The sequence below is a fragment of the Phycomyces blakesleeanus genome (genome assembly GCF_001638985.1).
Source record: "Phycomyces blakesleeanus NRRL 1555(-) unplaced genomic scaffold PHYBLscaffold_14, whole genome shotgun sequence".
Lineage (NCBI taxonomy): Eukaryota > Fungi > Mucoromycota > Mucoromycetes > Mucorales > Phycomycetaceae > Phycomyces > Phycomyces blakesleeanus.
Genome location: NW_017265147.1, coordinates 1,066,778 through 1,080,685, shown reverse-complemented (window position 1 = coordinate 1,080,685; position 13,908 = coordinate 1,066,778). Strand labels below are relative to the sequence as shown.

At 39.1% G+C, this 13,908-nt stretch overlaps 4 protein-coding genes across 4 annotated transcripts; 1 reads left to right on the top strand and 3 right to left on the bottom strand.

Moving 5' to 3' along the window:
• Window positions 1–84: 84 nt before the first annotated feature.
• On the bottom strand, window positions 85–2,913 carry AbaA (TEA/ATTS transcription factor; the record flags this gene model as incomplete). The annotated part of the gene is made up of 6 exons (XM_018443542.1): window positions 85–435; window positions 543–2,047; window positions 2,131–2,247; window positions 2,353–2,466; window positions 2,521–2,560; window positions 2,689–2,913. 6 exons carry the CDS (start codon window positions 2,911–2,913, stop codon window positions 175–177), a joined length of 2,262 nt encoding a protein of 753 aa, XP_018290221.1. The 3' UTR covers window positions 85–174.
• A 1,891-nt stretch (window positions 2,914–4,804) lies between these two features.
• PHYBLDRAFT_159263 (hypothetical protein) lies at window positions 4,805–5,746 on the bottom strand. Its single transcript, XM_018433954.1, has 3 exons — window positions 5,645–5,746; window positions 5,286–5,540; window positions 4,805–5,167 (listed from the first exon to the last, which is right to left on the bottom strand). The coding sequence occupies exons 1-3, from the start codon at window positions 5,705–5,707 to the stop codon at window positions 4,964–4,966; spliced, it is 522 nt and encodes a 173-aa protein (XP_018290220.1). The 5' UTR covers window positions 5,708–5,746; the 3' UTR covers window positions 4,805–4,963.
• Window positions 5,747–11,301: 5,555 nt separating this feature from the next.
• On the top strand, window positions 11,302–12,477 carry PHYBLDRAFT_71228 (hypothetical protein; the record flags this gene model as incomplete). Its single annotated transcript, XM_018442432.1, has 5 exons — window positions 11,302–11,416; window positions 11,550–11,608; window positions 11,810–11,920; window positions 12,056–12,313; window positions 12,412–12,477. 5 exons carry the CDS (start codon window positions 11,302–11,304, stop codon window positions 12,475–12,477), a joined length of 609 nt encoding a protein of 202 aa, XP_018290219.1.
• A 243-nt stretch (window positions 12,478–12,720) lies between these two features.
• On the bottom strand, window positions 12,721–13,559 carry PHYBLDRAFT_159261 (hypothetical protein). Its single transcript, XM_018433953.1, has one exon. The coding sequence runs from the start codon at window positions 13,280–13,282 to the stop codon at window positions 13,109–13,111; it is 174 nt and encodes a 57-aa protein (XP_018290218.1). The 5' UTR covers window positions 13,283–13,559; the 3' UTR covers window positions 12,721–13,108.
• Between the last annotated feature and the right edge of the window lie 349 nt (window positions 13,560–13,908).

Here is a 13,908-nt window from a genome sequence, read left to right as displayed (position 1 = left end):
TGTTGCTGTTGTTGTTGCTGTTGTTGTATAGTTGTCGTCGCTATTGTCATTGTCATTGTCATTTTCATTTTCATTTTCATTTTCATTATCATTATCATTGATATTTGTATGTATTTGTGTGTGTGTGTGTGTGTATATGTACGTGTGTATGTTTGCTTCCTTGTCTCCTTTTATTTACGCTTCTGGCTTTGTATCTATCAAGACATCAAGTCCTCTACCGATACCAAATTTTTCGTTTGTAGCCGCATCTCCAACTGCACACATGTCGATCGTACCATGACCCCGTTCGAATTCATAGACCATTGAAAGTAAGGAAGGGCGGCCTCTGGATGAAGATCCGACACAGCTTTCTGGGGAGATGTTGGTCTCGACAAGGGAAGGATCCATCGTACCAGGAGCCGTACTGTTGTATTTGGTTTCCATGTCCTCAAATACCTATACAAAAGAGTTCAATATCCAAACAAAAACAAAAACAAACAAACAAACAAACAAACAAACAGACAAATAAATAAATAAATAACAGATTGAATAGGGAGTCGTACCTGTACAATGCATAGATTGTGAATCGCAATATCGACTTCTTCCCAGGACTGGAGAGACCGAATTCCTTTCATGAAGGCATCAAAGAACTGGTTGACAAAAACAAAGCTGTACATGTATTTTCCTTCGTTGAGCCAGAGTGCCTGTTGGATTTCTTTAGACTCCAACACCACGTTTCCAAACGAGTAGATGGTTGTCGTGCATTCAATTGTGCGTCTGTCACGGGTTTCGAAAAAGAAGGTATTGTTGAACACAAAGTCTGAGATGTTGAGGTTGAGATCGAGTTTCAGTTTGGCCAGAAGTACAACGCTTGTGGACGACTGTTGGCTACTGTTGCTGCTGTCGCTGTTCTTGTTGTTGTTGTTGTTGCTGTTTTGGCTGTGGTGACTTTGTGTCAGGGCTCCAATCAAAGGACATTTTTCGCGTGAGATCGACCTGGCATCTACTGTTGATAGACAGTTTGGATAACAATGAGGTAATTGGGCAAGGTTGTGAGATACGGTCATGGAGGTGTCGTAAGGTAAAGCATATTCCAGGTAGAGACAAAGGTAATTTGGCCACAGAGCAAACTCAAGATGATCATTTTCTTTGTCTTGATCTGTGATAATATTTTTATCTGTCTTTTGATTTGGATTGGTGTGTGCACACGATGAAGATGCCGATGAAGAAGAAGAGGACGAAGATGCGGATGCGGATGCGGATGAAGAGGATGCGGAGGAAGAAGAAGAGGAAGATGTTAAGGTTGAAATGGATGATTCGGCGATAGGTTGCTGTTTTGGATTAGAATTTTGATTAGAATTTTTCTTTGAGCGAGATGGAGGTTTAGTAAAGTCAAAGAGGCACGAGGAGCTCATGTTGTCCACAGACATGGCTTCTACACCTGAACCAGTAAAGGGGTAAGGGGTATTTGTAGCGAGGCAAGAAGATGAGGGGAATGCATTAATCCCAAAGTTGGCTGCTACTGTTCCAAAGAAAGGATTGTTTCCGGTTGAAATGTCCTGCTGTTGCTGTATTTGCTGTTGCTGCTGCTGCTGTTGGTGATGGTGATTATTGTGACTATTATGACTATTATGACTATTATGATTATTATGATTATTATGACTATTATGACTATTATGATTATTGTGATTATTGTGATGATTTTGTTGAATGATTAATTGTTGAGTGGTGAGTGGGTCTACCATTCCAAACAAGCTCTGTTGTTGGAGTGGGCTATAAATATCTTTGATGTCCAGCATAGAAAGTGGGTTCTGAGACATGTTAGGGTCGACGCCATACATAAGGTCGAATACATAGTCTGCAGGTGAAGGTGAAGAGCCAATTGAAGATTCGTCTGAAGAGGAAGACTCGGAGGGTTGGAAGATAACGGTTGAGTTGCCGTGTGATACACCCAGCTGGCTGTTGATAGCATTCTTTAGGAACGCGTTTGGATGAAGCCCGGTTGGTTTCTTTTGAAGATAATTTTCGTTTGGTTTAGTGTCTGTTGAATCTGTCAAGAGACGCATGACTGTGATAAACATGGCATAAGATAGCATTTTTTTTTATTTATTTAATAATGTATTCTTTTGGTGTATTAACTACAAGACTTACAATGAGGGTCACTTTTACGCGTATTTTTGAGGACTTGGATGTGTGATGAGACCTGTTTACGGGTTCGAATCTTTGAGGTCTTGCGGAAAATGAAGTCTGAGATTAGTTCATTGCGACCTTGAAGGAGGGGGTGGGGTGGGGTTAATGGAAATGATTAAATTAGAAGTTTTGTTAAATTAAATTAAATTAAAATAAGAATAATATATATATTGCTGAACATACCACACGGTTTTCCATTAACTAGGATTTTTCGTCTTCCTAATTTTGGGATGGTTTCCAATGCTAAAGAGGAAGGAGAGCAAAACAATAAGAATAAGGATCTTGTCAAATAATAGACTATAATTATAATTATATATATATATATATATATATATATAAAAGAAAGTTTACCTTCAATAAAGGCAGATTCGACATCGACTGGCCAGACTTGCTGCCAATGAAAAAGCCAGTAAAAATAAAATGTTAGCATAATTATTGCTATGTAGTGCTGAATTTTGAGTACAATTTTTTTATGTATCTTTTATTAAGATGCTTGAATTTGTTTATCGTGTTACTGACCTCTTCTTTGTCTTTGCCGTTTACGAGAGCAGGGTTTGAGTGAGGAACCATGTAGTCTTTCTTTGGGTGTCTGGGTCGTTTATCCTTGAGTTGGCAGTCTGAGTGGAAGGTGGACATTGCTGTCATTGGAGATGACTTGTGGATTGATGGGAATGACATTTGATCACGCGATTGTTGTTGAATTTGTTCGTTTTTGAAGAACATATCTTGGGAACAGGTAAGCATTAGTTGTAAAGAGTAAGGAGATGGTGATGAGATTCCAAAGTTTGAAAAGTATTAAGAAAAAAAAAACAGAAATAATAAATATGTATGTGAGTATGTATGCAAGAGTATATATATATATATAAATATATAAATATATAAATATATATATAAATATATATATATAAATATAGAAATATAAATGTATGTATATGTATATGTATATGTATATATATGTATATATATGTATAAAAGTATATATGTATATATAAGTATATATAAGTATATAAGTATATAATGTGTGTGCGTTTATAAGGTAAATAAATAAATAATAAATAATCAAATAGTCAAATAGTCAAATAGTCAAATAATCAAATAAATAAAAAGGTAAGCGGTTTGGACACGGGGGTTTATGAAGGGATAGTAATCAATACTGAAAGAATAAAATCTCATGTAATTATATTTTAGATATTTTACGTCGAATGAAAACGAAAGCAAAAAGGAATAGAGGATGTGGGGTTACATTGCTTGTTTATATATTAAAAAAAAAAAGAAAAAGAAAAAGATTGAAAGAAAGAAAAGAGATATGTATATTGTATTATAGATAGAGGAATATAATTGATATAAGAGTGACATAGAATAAAAGGGCATTTATCTATTCTTTTCTCACCAATGAAAGACATATAGCTATAGCTATAACTATTGCTATCAATTGAACAAATGGACAAATGAACAAATGAATAGATATGGCGAGGAACTTTTTATTATCATTATATTGTTAAAGAGGTAGAATTCCAATGATGGCTGGTGCACACAGATAGCGAAACTTTACAGAAAAATCAAGGGGTGGGTATAGGGGAATAATAATAATAATTTTTCTTCTTCTTCTTCTTCTTATATATATAAAAATCTTCTTGGGTGTAGTGTATTTGTGTGGAATGAGTTAGATTTGCATAAAAAGGTCAGATTTGCATCCTCCCAAGCAATAAGCTCAAATAAAAGCAAGCCAGCTCGTTCTACAATCCAATTACATCCTTGATTTTGTTTGTTTATATCTCGACTTTGGTAACTTTCCATTTATGCGGCTTTTATTTATTTATTTATTTATTTATTTATTTATTTATTTATTTAGGAGCTTTAGATCTTATTAAATTTCATCATAGTCATTTGTACAGATAGTATAACGCAGGGACTCCAAATCCAAATAGAGAAAGATATAGGTCCTTGTTTTTATTTTATTATATATTTAAAATAATACATAATTTGTACAGTACAATGTGAAAGAGAGAATTAGAAGGGGGAGGTGACTATCAATAGCAATATCATTATCATTATCAATATATATATATATGTCTTTCTTGGTGGCAATCAATAAAAACCAAGTCCTTTTTTATTGAATCATTCAATTGATACTCTATAGTATAATAGTACCATTTGCTTCTTCTTCTTCTTCTTCTTCTTAATTATCACTAATCAATATAGAATCCAGAACAATTATCTTATTATATATATATATACATACATACATACATACATATACACAAATACTTTTCTCTCTTACAAAATAATAACCTCCCATAAAAAGCAATAAATAAGTAAAGAAATATAGATAAATAATTAGATACAGTGATACTTGGTATATAATTGAATAATTAATTAACAAAAAATAAATTTGAGAGCAAGAAAGACAGCAAGAAAGAGAGAGAGAGAGAGAGAGAGTAAGAGAGTAAGAGAGCGCGTAAATATATATATATATACATATACTTTTTAAGAGGCAAAGTAAAAGTGAAAGGATGGAAGGGGGTATAAAATATATATACATACATATACATATATATATATATATATATATGTATTTTGTATGTAATGTATGTATGTAATGTATATATATATATATATATGTATATGTATATATATGGAAATATGTATATAGATATAATAATAATAATAATAATAATAATAATAATAATAAAATTAAATAAAAGAAAAATAATAGCAATTATATATAATATATATATATATAAGTATGTATGTAGTGTGTGTGTATGTGTGTGTGTTTTTGTATGTGTGTGAATTATCTCATCTGAGATGCTACACTCATACTTCGAATACTAGCTTTCTTTCTTATCGACTTGGCTACATAGTGTCTCACCAAGTTCAATTGGTCATCCCTCAAGTCTTCCAATAAATCATACACACTATCCCCCACAATATCCTGGAATGCAACTATAGCCTCAACACAGGACTTTCGTACACTGATCAAACCATCGTTCATACCCTAATATCGACCAATACACATTTATATTTACATGAGTGTGTTATATATGTATTCGTTTGATTTGTATTATTTTGGGTTTAATTTGTTTTGATTTTTTATTTTGTTTCATGTCTCTTACCTTTCTAAACACTTCTGCTCCTCCTCGTCTCAGCCAGGTAGTTACAAAACTACCGTCATTGATCTCCTTAACCCATTTTGAAAGATACATAAAACCAGATCCAACAGGAGGGTATCTCACAGAAACCCACATTTCCCGATCGTATGGGCAAGTGCTCAGGTGGTGGATCAAGTATGACAGCAATAGTTCAAATGCGGTCTGAGCACTCACGGCTCCAAGTACACTTTCCAACGCATCTTCAGCACCTGCACAGATCTACAACCCCCCAGAATATATATTATTAGTCAGTTATTTAACCACAAGATTATCATTACTATCCTTATTGAACAACACCAATTGAATTCATAGCAAATACTTACCGTTGGATCTTGAGATGCCCTGATAAGTAACAGTTGTCTCGCCAAACGACCTTCAAGTGTCATCCCACGCGAATCTTTCTTGCGCTCATAGAACCTAAACAGTCCAGACTGGGTTGCAGCCAGCTGCTGCACAAGTTCCATAGCACCCAAAACAAGTCCCGATGTCGGCTTGAGATAGGCCAACGCTCCCTGGACAACCTCGACAAAGTTACCACCGTCCTGGAGCCCGCCGCCCCAGAGATCACTACCCGATTCGGTCGCGCCTCCCTGGTCCCATGACTTGAGCACAGGCGACTCTCGCGCCAAACGGATAAGTCGGCGGAAGGTATTGTAGTCCGCATTAGAAGAATACATCTTGTCCACCAGACTGTACAATATCACCGTCTTGTCTCGTCCACCACGTGCAATCGACAGCGGTGAGGCATGTTGAGTTCGCGGGTTCTCTTTGAAAACAGGAAGTGGATAATTGACCAGTCTGCCGTTGAGGTAAGGTCCCTCTTGCAGTGTCTGCTGCACAAATATTATTTCAGTTTCCTCTGGTCCACTCGATTGATCGACAATAGGAGCCAACGATGGGAGCTAATGTATACAACAACAACAACAATATTAGTTCGATTCAATTCAATTTAATTTAATTCAATTTAATTTAATTTAATTTATTCGATTCGATTCAGTTTGATCAGATGTACTTCTTATCACAGGGTACCATTTGTTTTCACAGTGGTTGTGATGTACATACACACGCACATACATATACACATATACACATATACGTACATGCATATGTCTTTTTTTTGTTGAGGGTAAATACTTACAGGAAAATCTGGGCGTTCAATTGGAGAAGCAAACTTGAGTGGTTCATCTTCAAACGCTCGATTAGAAGAGGACTGAGTTGTGTAGCCATTTGTCAAGGAAGTCTGTGGAATGCCAACATTCTCAGGAACCTGTTGGTAAGCACCAACACTCGTCTCTTCTTTGATGTTCTTTGGCACCTCAATCGAATTAACATAGGCAATCGTCTGGCTTTCTTTAACAGCTTGCTCAACAGGAAGAGGAGTGTTCCGAGAATGTTCTATTGGGTTGTAGCCAGTCTGTTTAGAAACCATCTTGGGGAGATCCTGAGGAAAGATTCCAAGTCCCTGAGGGTGCATTGGCTCAAAAGGCTCCATGGTCTGGATTGGCGACACCATATCTACTGCTACTGCTACTGCTATTGTTTCTGCTTCTGCTTCTGCTTCTGCTTCTGCTTCTGCTGCTGTTATTACTTTTTCTTTTTGTTCGTCTTCTGCTGCTGATACTTGGTGCACTGGCTCTATTGTTGCCATCACCTGTTCCTTTTCTTTTTCTTCTTGTTCTTGTTCTTGTTCTACTGCTACAACATTTGATTGTGGGATTTCTACAGATTCGGTAGGGCGCTCTTCTAGTCCAAAAGTGCTCTCTACTAGCGCAGGAGCATCTGCAATATTAGGGATTTTAGACTGCACTGGTTCAATTAAGTGTTCCTCTGGTTGGACAGCTGGTTCAGTAGATCCAATTTGAGGAATTTCTTCGATTGACTCAATCTGTCCAATCACAGTGTGTTGATCTACAGGAGGCTCTTGTTCTAGTTTTGGTTCTGGTTCTGGTTCCTGTACTGGTTCCTGTACTTGTTCTTGTACTGGTACTGGTACTGGGTCTGGGTCTGGTACTGACTCAATATTATGACCAAGTTGATCGTGTTCTACATAATGAACTTCTCTGGTCAGTGCAATGGGTTGTTCGTGTGCTTGTGCTTGTGCTTGTGCTTGTGCTTGTGCTTGTGCTTGTGCTTGTGCTTGTGCTTGTGCTTGTGCTTGTGCGTATGCTTGTGCTTGTGCTTGTTCTTGTGCCTGTAGTTGTAGTTGTTCTTCTAGTTGTGCCTGTAGTTGTGATTGGGCTTGTGCGTGTGCTTGGGCTTGGGCTTGGGCTTGTAGTTGTAGCTGTTGAATTCTTTCGGGATACTGTGAAGAGTGGATTGGCTCGGAATGGCGTGCTGGGGAAATAAATTCGGCGTGAGGTATCATCGGTTGGTAGGGATCGTTAGAGTGGCTTATCGGCGCCGGTGTCTGTGTCTGTGTCTGTGTGGGGGGATGGTTTACAGAGCGTGTCGTTTGAACTTGCTCGGGATATCGGGTGAGTGGGGGTCCATAAGTCTGTGTAGGCAGCTGTGCAGAACGCACTGATTCAGTAGATGCGGTATAATAGTGTTCGATTGGTTTGTGAACTTGTGGGGTTTGAATTGGTCCGTCGTAAGGAGCGGGGGAATCTAGTCTGATGTCTTCTAGGGCCTGTAGAAGATCAACTTCGGATGGTTGTAAGGGAGTCGTAGATGCGGCAGATCTAACTTGTACTTGCTCAACAGGGATTTCTCCTATTGCTGCCGCCGCTGCCGCTGTTGCCGCCGCTGCCGCTGCTAGCACTGATGAAGGTTCAAACGGAGTCAGGTCTTCTGGAGCAGCCTGGCATACATAGTCAGGTATTGGGCGAATGTACACGCCGAGCACACGGCTAATCTTTGTTATTGTCTGTTCGTCAAGGGTAGACGCAATAGTCTCAAACAAGCGCTGGTTCACCAGACGAAGGTGGGAGACAAAGGACACCAGGGGAGCATGCCACATACTGCCGGGTGCGGACGTGCTGACCAGCGGAAATAGTTTGTCAAGGCAGTGGCGAACGTGAATGTCCGACTCAAACCATCTGGAAGCAACATTCTCAGGTCCAACCCACTCATCCTGCCCGGTTTCGGTTTCTGGGCCTTCATTTGCGTCTCCATCTCCTTCTTCATCTGGATCCAGTCCGATTATCGGCATCACAAGTTCGTCCATCCACTCCAAGAATGAACGCATCAGTTTACGGCGGTTGGCAGAGTTCTTGGCAGGGTCTTTGCGAGCACCCATCGCACGCCGTCCAGTGTCGGCCACACCGTGCGTCAAGAAGTTCTCAAACACATGTTCGGCAAGATCGACATCTTGTGTTTTGAGATATATCTTGGCCCGCTTGAGAGCAAGTTTTGTGGAATTCCAGTGTGCAATGTCATCTTCGGTCTTGAGGCTGTTTTCATCCACAGAGGCATCAAGAATGAGCCGTGGCAGATATTCATCAAACGGAACGAGTTTGAGGAAAATGCCGGCTACAGATGACCAGGTCGAAAGGGTTTCGTGCAGCTTGACATTGTCCTCGTCGAGCATGGACCAGACAATTGACTTGAGGTGCTCGCCGTCCAGAGAGACACCCGTCCCGCTTTCGACTAAAATAGATGCAGCGTTTGGCCGCGGGTTGTATGGGAACGAGGCTAGTTTCTTGGTCAGGAGAAGAAGACCATCGCATCTTATAGTGAGATCCTCATTGTTCAGCATAGACAGCAGACTAAGTTTTCGCTTTGTGGTCTGGCCGATAGTCGACTTCTTGCGCGTGAGGACTGGGGCGCGTGTTTTGCGAAGGGTGGGTGTAGGCGGTGGTGGGTAAAGCACCTGGAGGTGAGAAGGTGCGGGCGATGCCGGGTTGTAGACTCTTGTGAGGTGTGGTGAGGTGGACCGAAGAGAGGGTGAAACTGACCGAGCAGCATGGTGCATCCGGTCTGGGGGTTCCAGTGAACCTGTTGAGCCAGTCGATGCGCTTGAGCTGGACGGAGACACAGCATCGTGTACATCGGACACGTTGCGGTGAGATCCGATCGAACTTGACGTGCGTAGAGAGCTGCTGGAGTTGTTAGGACTGTAGATTTGTTTGGATTCGGTGGCTATTATTTTTCTGGATGTAGTTGTTGTTGGTGGTTGGGGCGGTGATGGTAGTGATGGCGGTGCAGCTGCTTTTGCCTTTTCCAATGCTTTCTTAAGTGTAGGTGATAATGTTCTCAACATACTAGATCAAAGAATCAACAGAGATGGTTACTATCATCTTTACTGCAAGCTCCCTCTTTCATCATGCGCCTGCTTATGTTTATACTTATGATCATGCTCATACTCATGCTCATGCTCATACTAATGCTCCTACCACCCCCTTAACCCTCTTTCTCTTCCTTCTGCTCTCCTTCTTGCTCTTTCATTTTTCTTTTCTTACGCTTCAGAACGGTCCTTCCAGTTTTCGGCGAAAATTACGTAGATTTCGCGACACATTTCTTTGACCGGAAGGGTGGCATCCACGATTCCTTTGAGGATGATTTTTTCCACCAGATCTGTTGCACCGGATCTATCGATATAGTTTCTGCCAGGATCTCGGCCTAAGAGGGATGTCAAAGCAGCCTTTGTGTATGTGGCTCCATACAATCTTGCTTGATTGTTCTTTTCGTTCATTGTCAGCCATAGAAGATTCATGATTTTTGGGTGGTAAGTAGCGTGACGGAGGAAAGACAATGTGGTTGATTTTGCCTTTAGGGCAACAATCTTTCTTGTTACGGAGGCACATCTCAATAGGCAGTTGAATATGTGGTCAAATATGTATGAGTCAAGCGATTTTCCAATGTACACTCCAATATCTACCACCAAGGCCAAGGTCTGCAAGACTAAGGATGTCCGTAGACTTTCTATCTAATAAATCAAAAGCAAAGTAGGAATAACCACCCGCATGTACAGATAGACAGGTACATATTTTTTGTTAGTATTGTTGTCCACCAGTATTACACGCTTCTCTCTATCTATATATCTATCTATCTTTTGGTTGGTCATTTGTACGTGTATTCATCTATTCCCCCATCGACTTTCTCTTCCTTAGTCTCTAAAAAGAAAGATTAAAATGTATGTATGCTTGTTTGTTCTTACGCCTTTAATGATACCATCCACCATCTGTCGCATCTGGGCCTGAAGAGAATCCGGGAATCTTTCAGGTGCATTACCTCGAAGGATTCCACGGAGTCTTAAGGCGGATTTTTCTCGGGCTTCCCAGTTGTATTCTGTTTCTTTATCTTTGTATGCCTGTATCATAGGCAGAGTTTCTGCCTCGAGGTCTTTCACGCTCGCAATCTAAGCATATAAATTCAGAATTGTTACAAAATAAAATAAAAATAATGTTAATTGAATTAGTGTTCCTGGAATTCTTTTTATTTTATTTTTCTTTATAAAATAAAAATCAAATTAAAGAAGTAGAAGCTAGAAACGTACAGTCCAGTTTAACTGATACTATTGATACTATTGATATTAGTGGTGTTGTGTATTTCTTACCTGTACAGGATCGACATCTGCTTCTACAAATTCTTCCTTTGCTGTCATTGACCTGAATCGTTAGAATTTCTTATTGCCATCCACTCCAAAGAGAGAGAAAGAGAGATAAAGATAAAGAAAAATAAAATAAAATAAAATAAAATAAAATAAAAGGTGCAGAGGGGTGGAAGGAGAAAATGTGTGTGTGCGTGTGTTATAGTGTGTGTGAGAGAGAGAGACTGAGACTGAGACTGAGAGAGGAGGAGGAGGAGGAGGAGAAGGGGGACAACTGTTTGCTTTTCCCAATATGTTTCGGGGTTTAATTTTGACATTAGTTTTCTGTTCATACGACACGTGATTTGCTGAACAAACTCCCTTTAATACTTTCATTACTAAAAAAATGAGAGAGAAAGAGAGAAAAAGTTCTGGTATCAAGTCTTTTTTTGGTAGTTTTTTTTTTCTTTCAAACTTCTTTCACTTTTTTTATAAAAATTTCTTTGCGTAATGGCTTCATCCGCAGGAGGCTCCGAGCTCTTTACAAATTATGAACAGGACCTGCATGCCCTCACGGAGTCTATCAAGGTCAAGATAGACAAGCAGATTCCCAGTCAGTCTGGAGGTAAATATATAAATACATATATATATATATATATATTATAAAATAAAATGCAAAAGAAAGAAAGCATAGGTTGCGCTTTGACCAAGCTATGTTCATTCATTCATTGACATTTGTTTGAATTCAATTTCAAAAGAGGAGCGCAAAGCTATTATCCGGGCTGCCGAAAGAGAGATTGATGAGACTGATGAGATTGTAAGAAGATTTTGTTTCAAGTTAGAAACAATTATGTGTTTGAGTACATATAATTTGGCTGAGCAACAAAAGAAAGAAAGAAAGAGAGAGAGAGAGAATGCGTGTGCGTGTGTGTGTCTGTGTTGGGGGAGTTTTCTCTTGCATATTCTAAATTCAGTATTGTTTTATATCTTGTCTTGTTTAAAACGATAATAATGTTAGCTTGGGCAAATGGAAATGGAAATATTGAATATCCCAGCCCCAGGCCGTACTCGTCTTCAAGCAAAACTGAGACTCTACAAGTCTGAAGGAGAGAAGCTGAAACGCGATTTGGTAAAGATCTAAGATACAAAGCAAACGAAGAAAAGAAGATATGTTCTTTTTGCAATTTGTTACTGTTTGAATGAATGTCTTTAAACTTATGAATATATACATATGTGTGTATTACGAACAACAATAAAATGATAGCGTAGGGCTACTGCTGCTGCACCACGATCTAATGACCGCAACGAGCTGTTTGGTGACCTCAATGACAGTACAAGTGATCTGGATGCCTCGACTATGGACCAACGCCAGCGTCTTTTGAGTGGTACTGAGCGACTTGGACAATCAAGCCGCCGTTTGGAAGATAGTCATCGACTTGCATTGGAGACCGAGGGTATTGGAATCAACATTCTTGGTACATTGAAGGGACAAAGAGAGACGATTGTTCGTGCCAGAGATACTGTAAGTCGCCTGGATTACACGACAATCAAAGAAAGAAAGTCTAGGACATCAATCGATTGTGAACAATGCACGGTTGTTAATTTTGTTGTTATGTATAGCTTGCCGAAGCAGATTCTTATATTGATAAAGCATCAAGAACTCTCAAGGGAATGGCCCGCCGGTAAGTTATTTTTTGTTTACTGGATAGATTAAAGATAAGAAGAAAAGACTTATAAAGAAGCTTCTTTATTTGATAGTATGGCAACAAATAAGATGATTACGGCTGCTATTATTTTGATTCTGATTGCATTGATTGTGTTGGTTATCTGGAGCAAATTGTTTTGAGTCCTCGAATGAATTGATGAGTTAATGAAAGGAATATACACAATTATATGTACAAACAAGCAAACAAGCAAACAAAGATATGTCTCGTAAAAATGATTAATCTGATGGATCTCCAATTCCATTTTCTTTAATTGAAAATAGAGCTTCGGTTTCAGGAAGAGATGGAGAATCGTACACTTTACATACTCTGTTTTCGCCTCTACCTTTTCGTAGATACAATCTAAAGAAGCATAGATATAAAGGATACATACAGTACGCAGAGAATGATAAAGAAATTCATAAATATTTGAGTTTGAGTGGGTGCTTACCTTGTGCAGGCTGAATGGGCTACGATGTGACCACCTGTAGGTTTTTTTGGATCTGGGTTGAACATCGACTGACCTCCATCTACCTGTGCTACCACATGATTTGTCATGATCACAGCAACTCCAAACTAGTTGTTTGTGTGAATCATTGGCTTTGATTATTTATTTATTTATTTATTTTTGGCTGGCTAATTACCTCATCAGCTAGTCTTTGAAGTCCTCGGATAAATCGAGCAAGGTGCATCTGACGTGCACTGAGTTCACCTCGACCGGAATATTCGGTGCGATAAAGAGATATCAAGCTGTCGACGATCATCAGTGAGAATCTGGCCTGGGACATCATTGCAGAAGCTTGGATTAGCAGATGAGTTTGGTGGTCTGAGTTGTAAGCTCTTGCATAAGCAATGTTATTTAAAACATCTTCACCGTCAAGACCAAATCTGTAGCAGTAAAGTACAATATAAATTTGTGATCAAGCAATTATGTAAACATGATATGAATATTGTTATGCTTGCCTGTCTGCTGTAGCAAGGATCCGTTCTGGTCGAAAGGTACCTTCAGTGTCAATATACAGACATCGACCCTCTGCACCGCCCATTGAAATAGGGAGCTACAAGTATTGAGCTTGTTTAATTGAATTGAATTGAATTGAATTGAATTTAGTTATAGAAAAAGAATTGTACCTGACAAGTGACAGCCAATGTGTGGCACATTTGAGTCTTTCCTGTGCGAAATTCGCCAAATATCTCTGTGATTGAACCAGTCTCGATTCCACCTTTATTTTCAAAATGAGATTTATAGATATAGATATTAGATTAGGAAAGTCTCCCATCAGCCTCACCATGCAAAAGATTATCAAGATCTTTAGAACCTGTGGTTATAGGAATAAGATCAGATCGACGGAGATGCATTTCCATGGCAGTTGTGAATCCAATATGGATTATACTATGAGCTTTTATATATATA